Source organism: Myxine glutinosa, chromosome 4 (assembly GCF_964187855.1).
Source record: "Myxine glutinosa chromosome 4, kmMyxGlut1.1, whole genome shotgun sequence".
In the NCBI taxonomy this organism is placed as follows: Eukaryota; Metazoa; Chordata; class Myxini; order Myxiniformes; family Myxinidae; genus Myxine; species Myxine glutinosa.
In genome coordinates this window covers 67,355,380-67,372,111 of record NC_136264.1, presented here as the reverse complement: position 1 = coordinate 67,372,111, position 16,732 = coordinate 67,355,380, and the positions used below count along the sequence as shown (strand labels likewise).

Sequence of the window (16,732 nt, the reverse complement as noted above, 5' to 3'; positions counted from 1 at the left end):
AGCAAAAAGAAAGCAGTCACGTTTATTTACAAGCACATAAGACGCAGGTGACACAGGGAAAATACTAGCTTATACAGACTTAATTAACCCAGGACAGAACAAACAAAAGACGGACTCACGCGGGGAATTGCAGGAGGTGGATGGCTGGAGGTGAACGCTTGGTGGAGCCAACGCAAAGCTTGGTGGAGCTGAACGCTTGGTGGAGCCAACGCGGAGCTTGGTGGAGCTGAACGCTTGGTGGAGCCAACGCGGAGCTTGGTGGAGCTGAACGCTTGGTGGAGCCAACGCGGAGCTTGGGGGATTGGTGTGACGGGTTCTCTCTCCTTCCTTAGTCCCACCAAGTCCAACAACTTCCTCTCTTGCTTCAGGACTCTTTCTCTCTCTTTCTTGGTCCCTCACTCTTTACCACCGACTCCTCACCGCAACCAACGCAACCACTTGACCACCACCTCTCCTGACTGACTCTTCACCACTCCACTTGACGACCGACTCCCAACCAACTCAGACCAACTCAAAGTCCAACTCCAGGCCTTTCTGTCTTCTGCTCAGTGCTCTCCTCTGTAAAAACGCATCTCTTTTTTGGACACGCCCTGCCTTGGGTTATATAGGCCCCTGCCCCTCAACCTTTGCGACCCTCCCCGATCGCTCTTCCTCCGCCCTCTCTAGCCGAACCCCTGGCTCATGGTTGGTCGAGTGGGGCGGGCTCACTCCTCCCCTCTATGACGAGGTGGAGACACGCCTTCCTTCCCCGACTCGAGCCTCGTGGTCAATGGCGGTTATTGGAGGGAAAAACCGACCAAAATGCGGAAGGCGCTTCGAATTGCAATTGACGGAAAGGGGGGAATGGAAGGGAATCTATCTCTTTCACTGGTGCAATGGAGTATTTCAATTAATGGAAGACACAGCCTTACGCTAATACACATAATAAGGATATAACTGTCAAAAGAAAGGATATATCGTGTCCTGCATGTATGTTTTATGGACTAACTACGGAAACGCCCTTTGACCTTTATACAACCACAAACGGAGGGAGGAGGGGTGATATTTTACAACAACCTTTTACAACAACATTTTACCACAACAACAAAATAAAAAAACATTCTCATATCCACAACACTGCACCCTCCTCCCCTTAGGCACGTCCCGGGCCTATTACTTTTACCTTAGTGTGGCACGTAGGTGTAGTTCCCTCTACTTTTAACCTGACCCTGAGTGCGACAGTTTTAAAACATAAATAAATGTGTCCCGCTGCTCCATTGCACCCTGCCTAACAGACTTACGCCCACAGTTAACCGAATTGCGGAATGGTCTTCAAACTATACACTGACGGTGGGAAGCATTATTTACACTGACGCTATTTTTATTTACAAAACTAACCCAGGACCTGTAATTGTTCTTTCTGGGGGGGAGACAGTCTGCTCTGCATCGACGCACCATGAACGCACCCAAAAACGCACCAATACACACCCAAGCACCAATCGGTGCAGTCACCATTGTTCAATGAATGTTCAATAAAAATAAAATCAACAACCCCTAACCCTGCAGGTGTCTCTTGCTCTTCGTCTCCCCCTGCTGGTGATTATTATTTGTCTTCCAGATGTTGTCATTTTCATTTTGCTTTGCTTACTGGCGGCCTATTTTCAATAAAGTGTGCCCAATGTGTCCCTTTTTTTATTTTCTTTTATTTATGGCCCACAGGGCCGACTATGTGTGGTTCACCTGTGGGGCATCGGTGCCCTGTGGCCAAGGTCCGCCAGCAAGATTTCGGGCCCTCTTGGCCGGTTCCAGCAGAGGGGCCATGCCCCAACCCATGGGGTCCATAAGTGGTGCTCGGCCACAGGCATGTGGTCCATAATGTGGTGCATCGATGCAGACAGCTGGTTCTGGGAATTTCGGGCGCACAATGGCCGACCCACGCACGCTCCCCTCGGCGCCCAACGGCGCACAGGTCATGTGGGAGACAAAAGGGGAAAGACAATTGAGCGAGGGGTAAGGTCACAAGGGTACACATCAATAAGGCAATGCAAGGCGAAATGCGTACGGAGGGCGAAGTGAGAAAGCTCGTCCCTACCGTACGTCACCCCCCTGTTACCTAGCCCACCCTTGCCCTTACCCCATATGTACAAAATCTACACATTACCAATTCGTCACTACTGTCACGTCTTCCCCATATTTCCCCTATACCAAATTCGTCTCCACAATCCCTCTACTTCAAAATTTGCCATCACCAATTCATCATCAATCCTCATAAGGAGGGAGAGATGGAATTACGCACAATGTCACACCCACGTCATGATGCGTCTCACAATCCAAACATTTGCATCATAAAAAATAATCAAAACATGGCATGGTGCGGAGTACCTGTCACCCCAGGTGAGTGGATGCAGATGGTGCGAGGAGATCCTTCATCCTAACTATTTTCTAAATGACTTTAACACACTTTACACTACCCGGGGTCTTTCTCCGGCCAAACCATTGGCCCTCTTACACTATGGGTTCTAAAAACCAATTCCCATTGGCCAAACTGTGGTGCTTTTCAATTTGGGGTCTCACTCCCCCGATTCATCTCCCGGTGCCCTCGCACAATTTCTGGGCTGTGGCGTGTACCTCTCCCAGTGGGTCTACCCACCTGCACACCTCCACCACTGCAGTTGCCACCCGAGCTTACCTAGCTCCTCACCCTAACCTATCTAACTGGGGCAGGCCCCTCCTGGCTCTGTCACCCCACTCGGTGCCCTCTGGCACTGGGCTACCCGGGTCCGTCCTCCGGATCCTCGGGCCCCATCCACAACAACTACTACCGGCTCCCAGAGCCCACCTGCGGCCTCACCTGGCCGACATCCTCACAGTGGTGGAGCGCCCAACCAACTACACACACTAACAGGCTACACGCCCAGCCATTTCCACAACACCAACGCACCCATCCACATACCATTCTGTCACCCGCACCACCGATGCCAATATCCAACCACAATTTACCTGTACCCTCTACCTAACACTTACACTACCCGCCCCGGGTATCCGTGATGGGGGTCCACTCTTCCCCCATTCACACCTTTGCACCATCCACTCCACTCCACAATTTCCACCATTCTCACTCCACGACCATCCATTCCACTACTCCATACCATTTATTCCATACAACCACATACACCTGTTGTTGCACACCTGTGCAATCCTACCTGGTGCCACCTGCACCCTCCTCCTCTTCCTGGACCAGTTGGTCAACACAACACACAATCACCACTACTCCCTCATACACTGCTCCACACACCTGTTCAGTTGCACACCTGTGCAATCACACCTGTTCAATCACACCTGTTCAATCCTCACACACACGGCATCATCTCAGCTAACTACTCCCCTCTGAAACTTGCGCTTCCCAGTCGTCCCTTTAAACTATTGCGCTCCCACGTCATTATAATCCACACTAATCTACCTGCGTCCCCACTACAGGTATCAGTCACTAACTAAACTTAACGTTACCTAATGTCATCTTCTAGGGCCCTATCCATATAACCTAACCCACCCGGGCTAGTTTTCACTGCCATACACCCCATAAACTATAGCTCCTTTGCCCCCACCTGGGAAGGGTGGCAGGGATGCCAGCCTTACCCACCGGGCCCATCGCTCACTACCAATTTTGCACATCAAATTTCAACAAATCAAAAATTTGGCCAATCACTGCCCATCATCTGCCAATCATTACTGCCAATCCTTTGCCAATCATCAAATTTTGTTTTTCTCTAATTTTGGGGCCAAAACACTATCCTCATCATCCGTCTACTTATTAGATCCTCTCGGTGCGCCGTGACATCATTAAACTCGGTTCGTAAAGCCGAGCAATGAATTCGGGTGGTTTGGTCGCCTGCAGGTTGAGTCCGTCCGGCTTTCGGTTCAAGGGAGGTGGTTTGGTTGGACCGAGGCTCCACGCACCATCTCGGCGCGGCACCTTGCGGTCCCGGCCCCGATGGCTCAATCTCCCCCGGTCGGAACCCCGTCCCCACGAGGGGGCACCGTTCCGCTTCCTCCCACTCGCCCTCGAACCGGACCGGTCGCCTCGCCCGACAAAGCCCGGACTCGACCGTGCGGGGCGGGGCCAAGCCCGAATCGGCAACGACGCTTCGAAGAGAAGCGACGCAGCATTGATCCGCGCCGGGCCTCGCACCCAACAAAGCACCCCACGCCCCGAGTGCTCGCATCGGCTATCCGTCGCTCTAACCACTAACCCGGTTAACGTCGATGCTTTACTTGCATGCTTACAAGCATACGCTACCTCTTTCACCCTCACAAAACCTGGCGTTCCAACGCCGTCCGTACATTCCACCAACGCTCTCTCTGTTACACACCACACCTCTTGCGCACACTTCGGTCCACACCTCTCCTCCGTTACGTCCTCCGTAACACTCACCATGGGCGTGCACTCCGTATTGCTCTCACTCCCTGTGTCACACCCCGTACACACCGACGTGCATTCTCGCTCGCACTCGGTTTCACTCCCACACTTTATAACACACCCACTCGCCGACGCACACTTTTTCCTCCCACGCGTGCCATTTCCACTCACTCGGGACCCTTCACCAACGCCCGGGTGCTTCCTCGATCCCAAGCGCGCGAAAATTCTTTTGTCGCTAAACATCCTCTTACAAAATCTCCCCGCACAATACACAACAGCACGACTCACCTGGGGGATCCTTTTCTCCACGCGAACCTGCAAACTTCCATTCGGGTTAAGCACAGCATCGTGATGTGAGCAGGGACTTTGTACATAATCCATTTCTCCCTGCAATTCCCGGGTTACCTCCGTCATCTCTTCAATTTTAATTCCCGCTACTGCTTTTTCTTTATTCACCTCGGCGACCGTTGGCTTTAATAAAACACCCTCCTCTACCCCAGCGGTCGCCGGCTTTTCCCAACACCGTGTCGCGATTTCTACCCCCGTCATTGTACCCGTGCTTTCCTCCGCTTCGCTCAACCGGCGCTTCTCGACCCGCGTTACTTCCTTGTGCACCCCTGGGACCCTTTCGCCCACCATGCGATCCATGGTCTCCCCACATTTTTGCATGCGGTCACCCATTCTGTTGGTTATTGCTTCAATTTGGTTTCCCAACCCGTTCGTTATTGCTTCCATTTGGTTTAGCCATCGCTCCCTGTTCCGGTTCAAAAGGGCCTCCATTTCAGCCATAAATAATTGCATGTCTTCCACCGTTGGTACAAAGGGCGCGGCAAAATTTGGTGCCGCTGTAACCACGTGCGCGAGAGCGCCATTTAGTGCACCTGATACCTCCTCAACCACACCTTCTTTACTCTCCTCCACCATTTTCTCCACATACATTTCCCCGAGGTCCTGGGTTACCCCTAACCCGTCTATCTCTCCCACCGGCATCCCGTCGCCTTGAACAGCCATGGCGCGATTTCAAAATTCAGGTTTTGTAAAACAAAACAAATTTCGGCCGTTCCAAATTTTGACCAAATTTTTTTTTTTCTCTATTCGTTTTTTTTTTTTTTTAAATTTGGTCGGGCCTCGAATCCCACTCCCAGACACCAATTGTTATAGATCGCGGTTAGATGTTATAGACCGAGCGGTGGTGTAAGACCGCGACCTAACAAAACTCACCCGATTCACCCAGACTTTGGCCGTATCGCACCCCAGCTGCTCAATGAGGGAAAAGACGAAAACGACGCAATGCAAAGAGGAAAACGAAGGCAAAGAAAGGTTTGGAAATACGACTGAATTTATTGACTATTTACACACAAGCAAAAAGAAAGCAGTCACGTTTATTTACAAGCACATAAGACGCAGGTGACACAGGGAAAATACTAGCTTATACAGACTTAATTAACCCAGGACAGAACAAACAAAAGACGGACTCACGCGGGGAATTGCAGGAGGTGGATGGCTGGAGGTGAACGCTTGGTGGAGCCAACGCGGAGCTTGGTGGAGCTGAACGCTTGGTGGAGCCAACGCGGAGCTTGGTGGAGCTGAACGCTTGGTGGAGCCAACGCGGAGCTTGGTGGAGCTGAACGCTTGGTGGAGCCAACGCGGAGCTTGGGGGATTGGTGTGACGGGTTCTCTCTCCTTCCTTAGTCCCACCCAGTCCAACAACTTCCTCTCTTGCTTCAGGACTCTTTCTCTCTCTTTCTTGGTCCCTCACTCTTTACCACCGACTCCTCACCGCAACCAACGCAACCACTTGACCACCACCTCTCCTGACTGACTCTTCACCACTCCACTTGACGACCGACTCCCAACCAACTCAGACCAACTCAAAGTCCAACTCCAGGCCTTTCTGTCTTCTGCTCAGTGCTCTCCTCTGTAAAAACGCATCTCTTTTTTGGACACGCCCTGCCTTGGGTTATATAGGCCCCTGCCCCTCAACCTTTGCGACCCTCCCCGATCGCTCTTCCTCCGCCCTCTCTAGCCGAACCCCTGGCTCATGGTTGGTCGAGTGGGGCGGGCTCACTCCTCCCCTCTATGACGAGGTGGAGACACGCCTTCCTTCCCCGACTCGAGCCTCGTGGTCAATGGCGGTTATTGGAGGGAAAAACCGACCAAAATGCGGAAGGCGCTTCGAATTGCAATTGACGGAAAGGGGGGAATGGAAGGGAATCTATCTCTTTCACTGGTGCAATGGAGTATTTCAATTAATGGAAGACACAGCCTTACGCTAATACACATAATAAGGATATAACTGTCAAAAGAAAGGATATATCGTGTCCTGCATGTATGTTTTATGGACTAACTACGGAAACGCCCTTTGACCTTTATACAACCACAAACGGAGGGAGGAGGGGTGATATTTTACAACAACCTTTTACAACAACATTTTACCACAACAACAAAATAAAAAAACATTCTCATATCCACAACAATATTTTGAGAAATTTGGCGGCCATTTTGAAAATGGGTGATAACACACATTTAGTTACATCGTTGAATTTGCTATCACATATTTTCTTATTCTAGAGGTAAAAACCTTGTCAAAAATCATTATTAGCCTTACTCCCTCAATTTGGTACCGGTTGACCCCCCTAGCTGATAACCTATTGGTTATGACTAACTTCCCTGCAAATGTCTGCTGCTCTTCTTCTGCTCCAATCAGTTCGTCTGATCATTTGATTGTTAAAGTGGACATCTCTCTGGCCATTCTCAGAGCGCCTCCTCAGCATCGACGAGTCTGGCATTTTACTCAGGCCAACTGGCACGGTCTGCAAGCAGCCATCAAATATCTGGACTGGTCTCCCATCTCTACTGCCTCTGGCATCAACTCTTCCTGGGAATTCTTCCAAAGTAAACTGCTCTCTCTCTCTCATGCACAGACTTATCCCATCTCGTCTTCAGTTGTCATACCCTTCCTCCCGTCCATGGTACACTGAATCTTGTGGTGAGGCAGTTCCCCTGAAACAACTTACCTTTGCCTCTTGAAAGGCTAATTCAACTGAAGGCAATCTCCATTCCTTTCCCAAAGCTCGGAACAATTGTGTGTCTACCCTCAGGAGTGCCAGGAAGCACTATCTCTGTACTCTCAAGACTGAACTCTCAAACCTGTCTCCCTCCTCCAAATCCGTCTGGTCAAATCTGTTTCTGGTGTTTGTTCCCCCTCTATCCCCTGCCTTACCTCAAACAGCTACACTGCTGACACCGCACGTGACAAAGCCGAATGCCTCAACTCTGTGTTTGCCTCAAAATCTTGTGTCTCAAACCCATCTCTCTCTGTATGCACCTTACCAAGTCGAACCCAGCTCCTCCAGGACTCTGTCCTTCTCTCCCTACAAGGGGAGAAGTTTCTGTCAAATCTTGACTCTGATTCTGCAACTGGACCAGACAGATCAGCCCACGGGTCCTAAAATCCTACGCTGCCGCTCTACCACACCCTCTCTCTGTTCTCTTCACCCTCTCTTTTGCTCAAGGTTATCTGCCATCTGCTTGAAAAACAGCCAACATTACCGCTTTACACAAAAAGTGCAAAACCAGATCCTTGCAACTACAGACCAATCAGCCTGCTCCCAATAATCAGCACGGTCATGGATTCCATCATCGCTTCTGACATCAAATCCTTCCTCTTCTCCAATGTCTTGATCTCGGATCATCAATTTGGATTCAGACCAGGTTATTCTACTCTGGACATTCTGCTTCTGCTGTCTCAACAATGGATGGTGGTCCTCAACGCCAAACAGGAAATCAGAGCTGTCTCCCTTGACATATCACGTGCCTTCGATATGGTCTGGCACCCCACCCTGCTCACCAAACACTCCTCCTATGGTATCCATGGAAACCTCCGCGCGTGGCTTGCAAACTTCTTCTCTGGTCGCAGTCAACGTGTGGCCCTGAATGGAATTCTCTCATCTCCCCTTCCTGTTCAGGCTGGAGTTCCTCAAGGCAATGTTCTGGGCCCTGTGCTTTTTCTGATCTTCATTAATGATCTCTCTGACTCTCTGGCGAATCCCCTGCATCTCTTTACTGATGACTCCACTCTCTTCGGCTCCATATCTCAACCCTCAGATCAGCAGGCAGCAGCCTCTTAACTTTCTGCAGACCTGGATAAAATCACAAACTGGTCAAACACATGGAACATGTCTTTCAATCCTGACAAATCTCACACCTTCACTATGCGTCTCTGAAAAGACCGTCTGGACAAGCCTCCCATCCACTTTCTGAACAATCCTCTCAGAGAAGTTCTGTCACTCTAGCTTGTGGGTCTCACTTTCTGCCATGATCTTTCCTGGGAAAACCACATTTCCAAGCTGGCCTCCAAAGCCAGTTGCCGACTGGGCATCCTCCGTTGTGCGAAGTCCTTTCTGGGCATTTCTGAGCTCCTCACCACATACAACGCTTTCATCCGCAGCTCAATGGAATACTGCTCTCCCCTCTGGGCTGGTGCTCCTGCCTCACACCTAGCTCGGCTTCACGCGGTTGAAACGCTTGACCAAAGCATTCAGAATCATTGGTATGTCCAGCGATGAAGCCGATTCTGAAGGCCTTTCTCTCTCTCACCGCAGGCAGGTTGGTGGTCTTTCTGTCTTCTACCGACTCCTCTCTGGCCTTGCCCCCCCCCCCCCCCTGCTCTGTTTGTGCTCTGTCCCACAAATATTCCTGCAGGATGCACAAGATCTGCCAGTAACCCTCTTCTGGTGAAACTGGCAAAATCAAGCCTCTCTGCTCACCTTCACTCTTTCATTCCTCTTTTCTCCCACCTCTGGAACAATCTCCCACACTCTTCAATCCCTCTCCTCCCTCCAGGTCTTTAAAACAGCTGTTCACCACCATCTTTTATCTTCCCCCATACAAAACCATTATATTTTCTACCCCTGTTAAAACACCCCAAATCCGCCTCTTTCAATCCCCAACTTCTTTCCTGAAATGCCTAGAAGTGTTCATTTGCTTTATACTGTGTACCCCCTTCCTCCTCCCCCAGCCCTCCCCCTTCTACAGATCTACCGATGTCCCTCTTCTCTGCTGTTGTTGTGCTCGTGTGCTTTCCTCTCCACCCTCTTGTCTCCCACTCTCTTCATTGTATGTTTCTGTGTCTGTGCATGTTTTCATGTTCAATGTGTTCGCTCTTACACGAGCCTCAATTCTGCATCCACCCCCCCCCTACCCCCCCTCCCACAAAAACCCCGGGTTGCATGGAAATGTGGGCTTTTCACTCGACTCGGGTCGACTTAAAAGTGAGAAATGAGATAACCGAGGTCATCACGGACCTGAGTTTCCAACCTGAGCAAAAGGGTGCATGGAAACGAGGCATAACAATAACTGCGACTGTATACGTGACATAACCTTACAATCTTAGTCTCTGATGCAGAGGATTGTGGGAGACTGCAGGTAATCTTGAAACCGGGTTGAGTGTTTCATCAAAACGAGGCATTACAGTCTCTATTTGACAGTTTTTATTAAATGAAATCTTACAGTTTAATCCAAAGTTTTAAAAATTCTTAACATTATTAAGTCCCAAGTTTAAAAACAATTATTTCTGATTTCAATCTGCGACAGCACCATGACACCTTTAAGAAACATTCAAGACTTAAATATATTGGTAGATTTGAAGGAGTGAGCAATTGCAGAGAAACTGTGACGTTTTCGGAGCTTTTACTGCAAACTTAACATTTTAAACAATTTCCTTTTTGTGTTAATTTTCTCCCAATTATACCACTCACGTGTGTGCTGAATTCGACATCAAAACGATTCATGAATCGTAATCATGACTCGACCGCTGAAATTGCGTTACAAATACAGTCGTGGCCAAAAATATTGGCACCCTTGCACTTTTTTCAAATAATGCACCATTTCTTCCAGAAAATTTTGAAATTAAAAAATATTTTGTTATCCACAAATGTATTTCTTTGGTTTGCAGTGGAACAAAACAAAAAAAATCTGAAGCAATTACTAAATCTTGGCTTATTCCACACAGAAATCCTAAAATGGCCCAGACAATATTATTGGCAACTTTTAGAAGTTGTTAGAAATAAGGTTTCAAGCAGGTAATTCTCCTTTACTTTGAAATTGAACTCACCTGTGGTAAGTTGCAGGTGCCTGCAATATAAAAATCACTCATTCAATCAGTTTTAATAGAGAAAAAGAGTCATTCTGCAGTTTTGTGTCTGTGTTTACCACAATGAGCATGGAGAAAAGAAAGAAAAACAGAAAATTGTCTGAGGAGGTCAGACACAAGATTGTAGCCAAGCATGGACAATCTCAAGGCTACAAGTCCATCTCCAGAGATCTTGATGTTCCTGTGTCCACCGCACGCAATGTTATCAGGAAGATTAAGGCTCATGGCACTGGAGCCAACCTCCCTGGACGTGGCTGCAAGAGAAACCTTGATCAAAGATTGCAGCGAAGGATTGTTTGAATGGTGGAGAAAGCACCTTGATCAACTGCCAAACAGATTCAAGATGACTTTCAGAAAAGGTACGACAGTTTCAACTCGCACCATCCATTGAAAACTCGATGAAAGGGGGTTCTATGGTCGGAGCACACTGCTGAGAGAGAGACATAAGAAAGCCCGACTGTAGTTTTCTAAAACACGCCTGAACAAGCCAAAATCCTTCCGGAGAATGTCTTCTGGACAGATGAGACCAAATTAGACCTTTCTGTAAAGCACATCATCTCTATGTTTACACAAAACAAAAATAAGACTGCAAAGAAAAGAACACCTTCCCTACAGTCAAACATGGAGGAGGTTCAGTGATGTTTTGGAATTGCTGTGCTGCCTCTGGCACTGGGTGCCTTGAATGTGTGCATGGAATCATGAAATCAGGAGATTACCAAGGCATTTTGGAGCACAATGTTCAATCCAGTGTCAGAAAGCTGGGTCTCCGTCGAAGACCATGGGTCTTGCAGCAGGACAATGACCCCAAACACACTTCAAAAAGCAACCAGGAATAGTACAAGACAAAACGCTGGACTGTTCTGAAGTGTCCAGCAATGAGTCCAGATCTAAATCCCAATTGAACACCTGTGGGGAGATCTGAAAACATCCGTTGGGAGAAGGAACCCTTCAAATCTGGGAGAACTGGAGCCGTCTGCACAAGAAGAGTGGGACAAACTGCTGGTAGAGAGGTGTAGGAAGCTCATTCATGGCTATAGGAAGCGCTTGACTACAGTTATTTTGTCCAAAGGCCGTGCTACCAAATATGAAGTCTTGGGTGTCAATAATTTCGTCAATGCCATTTCTTTTTGTTTTCTTATTTAAAAGAATATATTAAGTTCTGAATCAAAAACAAAGGTTCTGTAATATTAACAGTGAAATAAAGAATTGTGGAGACCAAATACTTTTGTCAATTTCAACGTATTTTTAGAGAAAATTGTGAGTTATTTGAAAAAGTGCAAGGGTGCCAATATTTTTGGCCACGACTGTACGATTTCCCTTCAAACTACCCTAACAATCCTAACCCTAACAACCCCAACCCTAACAACCCCAACCCATCAAGCCTGCGCTATGATTGCCAACCTATGGCTGTTTGTACATGCAATATCAAGCAAAGAAGCTGCGTGTACCGCTTTTAGTCTTTGGTTTGACTCGGCCGGTAAAACAATGTACAAATGTCGATGCTGGAGTCGATGCACATTGTACTCGTCACCATAACGAGCATTTTGTGCTTGGGTTCATGGGCGAGTCGAGTGGGCAGTGAAAATGTTGGGAAAACTCTGGAGAGTTGGACAGAGTGCCGAGAACTCTGAAACGAGCTGGGCTGTGCTTGCCTTCTCTCAGCTGTTCTTGCAGGAAACTTTCGCTCTCGGATGAACACCACGTCTGCACGCATTCAAACCCCAATAACCCTCCATTAATGAACCTAATAGTAGTCATATTGATTCCTGTCATTACACATGCATACAAGCTTCGAATTCTTACTTTTCTAATACCATATCCATTATCCATTTATTTTCCTTTTCCTTTCCGAACATGGTTTAGTGAAATCTATTGAATTTTCTCATCAAGAGAATCTTTAGCCTTTCATCCTGTTAGTTTTCAAAAACTGCTACATACTGCTACTACCACTACTACTACTACTACTACTACTACTACTGCTGCTGCTTTTACAACCTACTATTACTACTACTGCTACCTACTATTACTGCTACTACTACTACTGCTACTAACTACTACTAACTATCACTACTGCTGCTCCTTTTACTACTGCTACCTACTACCTAACTACTACTACCTACTAACTATTACCACTGCTGCTGCTTTTACTACTACAACTACTACTGCCTACTATTACTACTGCTACTACTGCTACTACTACTACCTACTATCACTACTACTACCCACTATATATCACTACTGCTACTACTACTACCTACTAACTATTACTACTGCTCCTACTACTACTACCTACTAACTATTACTGCTTTTACTACCACTACTACCGACTAACTATTACTACTGCTGCTGCTGCTTTTACTACCGACTACTGCTGCTGCTACTACTACCGACTCACTATTACTACTGCTGCTGCTGCTTTTACTACCGACTACTGCTGCTGCTACTACTACCGACTCACTATTACTACTGCTGCTGCTGCTTTTACTACCGACTACTGCTGCTGCTACTACTACTGACTCACTATTACTACTGCTGCTGCTGCTTTTACTACCGACTACTGCTGCTGCTACTACTACCGACTCACTATTACTACTGCTGCTGCTGCTTTTACTACCGACTACTGCTGCTGCTACTACTACCGACTCACTATTACTACTGCTGCTGCTGCTTTTACTACCGACTACTGCTGCTGCTACTACTACCGACTCACTATTACTACTGCTGCTGCTTTTACTACCGACTACTGCTGCTGCTTTTACTACCGACTACTGCTGCTGCTACTACTACCGACTCACTATTACTACTGCTGCTGCTGCTTTTACTACCGACTACTGCTGCTGCTACTACTACCGACTCACTATTACTACTACTGCTGCTGCTTTTACTACCGACTACTGCTGCTGCTACTACTACCGACTCACTATTACTACTGCTGCTGCTGCTTTTACTACCGACTACTGCTGCTGCTACTACTACCGACTCACTATTACTACTGCTGCTGCTGCTTTTACTACCGACTACTGCTGCTGCTACTACTACCGACTCACTATTACTACTACTGCTGCTGCTACTACTACCGACTCACTATTACTACTGCTGCTGCTGCTTTTACTACCGACTACTGCTGCTGCTACTACTACCGACTCACTATTACTACTGCTGCTGCTGCTTTTACTACCGACTACTTCTGCTACTACTACTGACTCACTATTACTACTGCTGCTGCTGCTTTTACTACCGACTACTGCTGCTGCTACTACTACCGACTCACTATTACTACTGCTGCTGCTGCTTTTACTACCGACTACTGCTGCTGCTACTACTACCGACTCTCTATTACTACTGTTGCTGCTGCTTTTACTACCGACTACTGCTGCTGCTACTACTACCGACTCACTATTACTACTACTGCTGCTGCTACTACTACCGACTCACTATTACTACTGCTGCTGCTGCTTTTACTACCGACTACTGCTACTGCTACTACTACCGACTCACTATTACTACTACTGCTGCTGCTACTACTACCGACTCACTATTACTACTGCTGCTGCTGCTTTTACTACCGACTACTGCTGCTGCTACTACTACCGACTCACTATTACTACTACTGCTGCTGCTACTACTACCGACTCACTATTACTACTGCTGCTGCTGCTTTTACTACCGACTACTGCTGCTGCTACTACTACCGACTCACTATTACTGCTGCTGCTGCTTTTACTACTGACTACTGCTGCTGCTACTACTACCGACTCACTATTACTACTGCTACTGCTGCTTTTACTACCGACTACTGCTGCTGCTACTACTACCGACTCACTATTACTACTACTGCTGCTGCTTTTACTACCGACTACTGCTGCTGCTACTACTACCGACTCACTATTACTACTACTGCTGCTGCTGCTTTTACTACCGACTACTGCTGCTGCTACTACTACCGACTCACTATTACTACTACTGCTGCTGCTACTACTACCGACTCACTATTACTACTGCTGCTGCTGCTTTTACTACCGACTACTGCTGCTGCTACTACTACTGACTCACTATTACTACTGCTGCTGCTTTTACTACCGACTACTGCTGCTACTACTACCGACTCACTATTACTACTACTGCTGCTGCTTTTACTACCGACTACTGCTGCTGCTACAACTACTACCGAGTCACTATTACTACTACTGCTGCTGCTTTTACTACCGACTACTGCTGCTGCTACTACTACCGACTCAATATTACTGCTGCTGCTACTACTACCGACTCATTATTACTACTGCTGCTGCTGCTTTTACTACCGATTACTGCTGCTGCTACTACTACCGACTCACTATTACTACTGCTGCTGCTGCTTTTACTACCGACTACTGCTGCTGCTACTACTACCGACTCACTATTACTACTACTGCTGCTGCTTTTACTACCGACTACTGCTGCTGCTGCTACTACCGACTCACTATTACTACTGCTGCTGCTGCTTTTACTACCGACTACTGCTGCTGCTACTACTACCGACTCACTATTACTACTGCTGCTGCTGCTACTACTACCGACTCACTATTACTACTACTACTGCTGCTTTTACTACCGACTACTGCTACTGCTTTTACTACCTACTACTACTGCTGCTACCACCACCACCCTAATTATTCTCCTGGCTGGTTTTTTTTGTCGGGGGAGGATGGGAAAGTCTCACCAACTGGTTGACCTGACCGGACGGGTCACCTGATGGTGGTAGGAATTAGTAATATGTTCAGGGTGCCCGAGATACCTCGCCCACTGCTTGCTAAATATATTTAAGGTTGATCAGCTACTGCTGGCAGATGGAACGCCCAGCTTTAATATCCATCCGAAGGACCACACTTTGTGATGTAACACCCTGCCATTCGAAGCACTAATCCAACAGTTTAACAACAAATTAGATTCATGAACGGGATTAAATCGATATATGTGGGAAATGAAAACCCAGAACAGACAACTCGATGGTAAATGTGGTACCTTTGTACCATCCTGTCAGACAACACATTTTGCAAAAACAAAACTAACTTTCATAAACAATAAAACTTTCATTTGCAAGTAAGAGGTGCCAGGATAGCCCCGAGGTACTCTCACTCGCCTTGAGCTATCCAGCCTGGGTTCGAATCCTGACCCAGCTATAAAATGCCATCCTGGTGCTTCACAGGCACAGCGATCCATTGCCACGTGTTCCGTCCCTCGGATGGACGTTAAACTCGGCGCACCCTCTGCCAGCATTAGTTGGTGGACGTTATAGATCTCGTGAAGAGTCGGCGAGTTATCGCCGGTACCCTGAACAAATGACAAATTCCTGCTCTAACCTCCAGGGGGCACTGCATCAGCGGCATCGCTCCACCCCTGGCATGCAATAAATTGATGGAACACAGCTTTATATGACGTCATTGATCAGTTTTATTGAACACAACGTAATTGGTTGACAGAGAGGTCTGACCTGAGCAAAGGCAGTGAAGAACAACTGTTGCCTGGTTAGATTCACAGCAGGCAGGTTATCTTCAGGTCCATGTTCTTTCTCCCACAAGCTGTACGCCTGGAAAGGCAGAGACGGATATTGCAAGGAAATAAAAACTTTCCACATTACATTCAACAAAATAGTTTTTGGTTTTTTTTTTTTCCCCCCAATCTTTTCATTACACAACAGAGTAGTTTTGTTGTTATTATTGTACCAAAATAGGTGTGCTCCACTGTCTTTCAAGAATAGTAGGCCATCATGAAACAGTACAGTACTCTCGCCCAATTTTAATTCCGTACCTGGACTGTGACTGGAAAGACAATGACAAACCACCTATAGCCCAGCAGATATGTGAAAAAATTGTGCTTTTGGTGATACAAGCATGAAATTTTGAACACTGATAGAGCATACTACTAGGAAGATTTTTGGATATAGGGGCATTCAAATCTTTTCCTAGGGACAAAATGGCGGCCATTTTAAAAATGGCCGTTTACGGATAATAAGATACACAGTACCGATGTCTATAAAACTAGATTTACTTATTGCTCAAGCACACCTATGATGTTTTTTTCACGTAAACAGGTTGTAAGATCATAATTAAATGTCAACAAACTCGCATAACATTTATTTGGTCCTTATTCTTAACAAAAATAATTACTTTTTGAGCTATTTTGAGCAAACTCCAGAAACACAA

At 47.2% G+C, this 16,732-nt stretch overlaps 1 protein-coding gene across 1 annotated transcript in view; it reads right to left on the bottom strand.

The window, feature by feature from the left end:
• Positions 1-9,871: 9,871 nt before the first annotated feature.
• The window catches only part of LOC137425864 (endothelin-converting enzyme 2), a 98,813-nt gene continuing 91,952 nt past the window's right edge, over positions 9,872-16,732 (bottom strand). Inside the window, exons 9-10 of the mRNA XM_078775826.1 lie at positions 16,021-16,116; positions 9,872-12,254 (exon numbers count right to left, since the gene is read on the bottom strand). Coding sequence (XP_078631952.1) covers positions 12,078-12,254; positions 16,021-16,116 — 273 coding nt within the window. The 3' untranslated portion in view covers positions 9,872-12,077. The remainder of the gene's footprint in view (positions 12,255-16,020; positions 16,117-16,732) is intronic.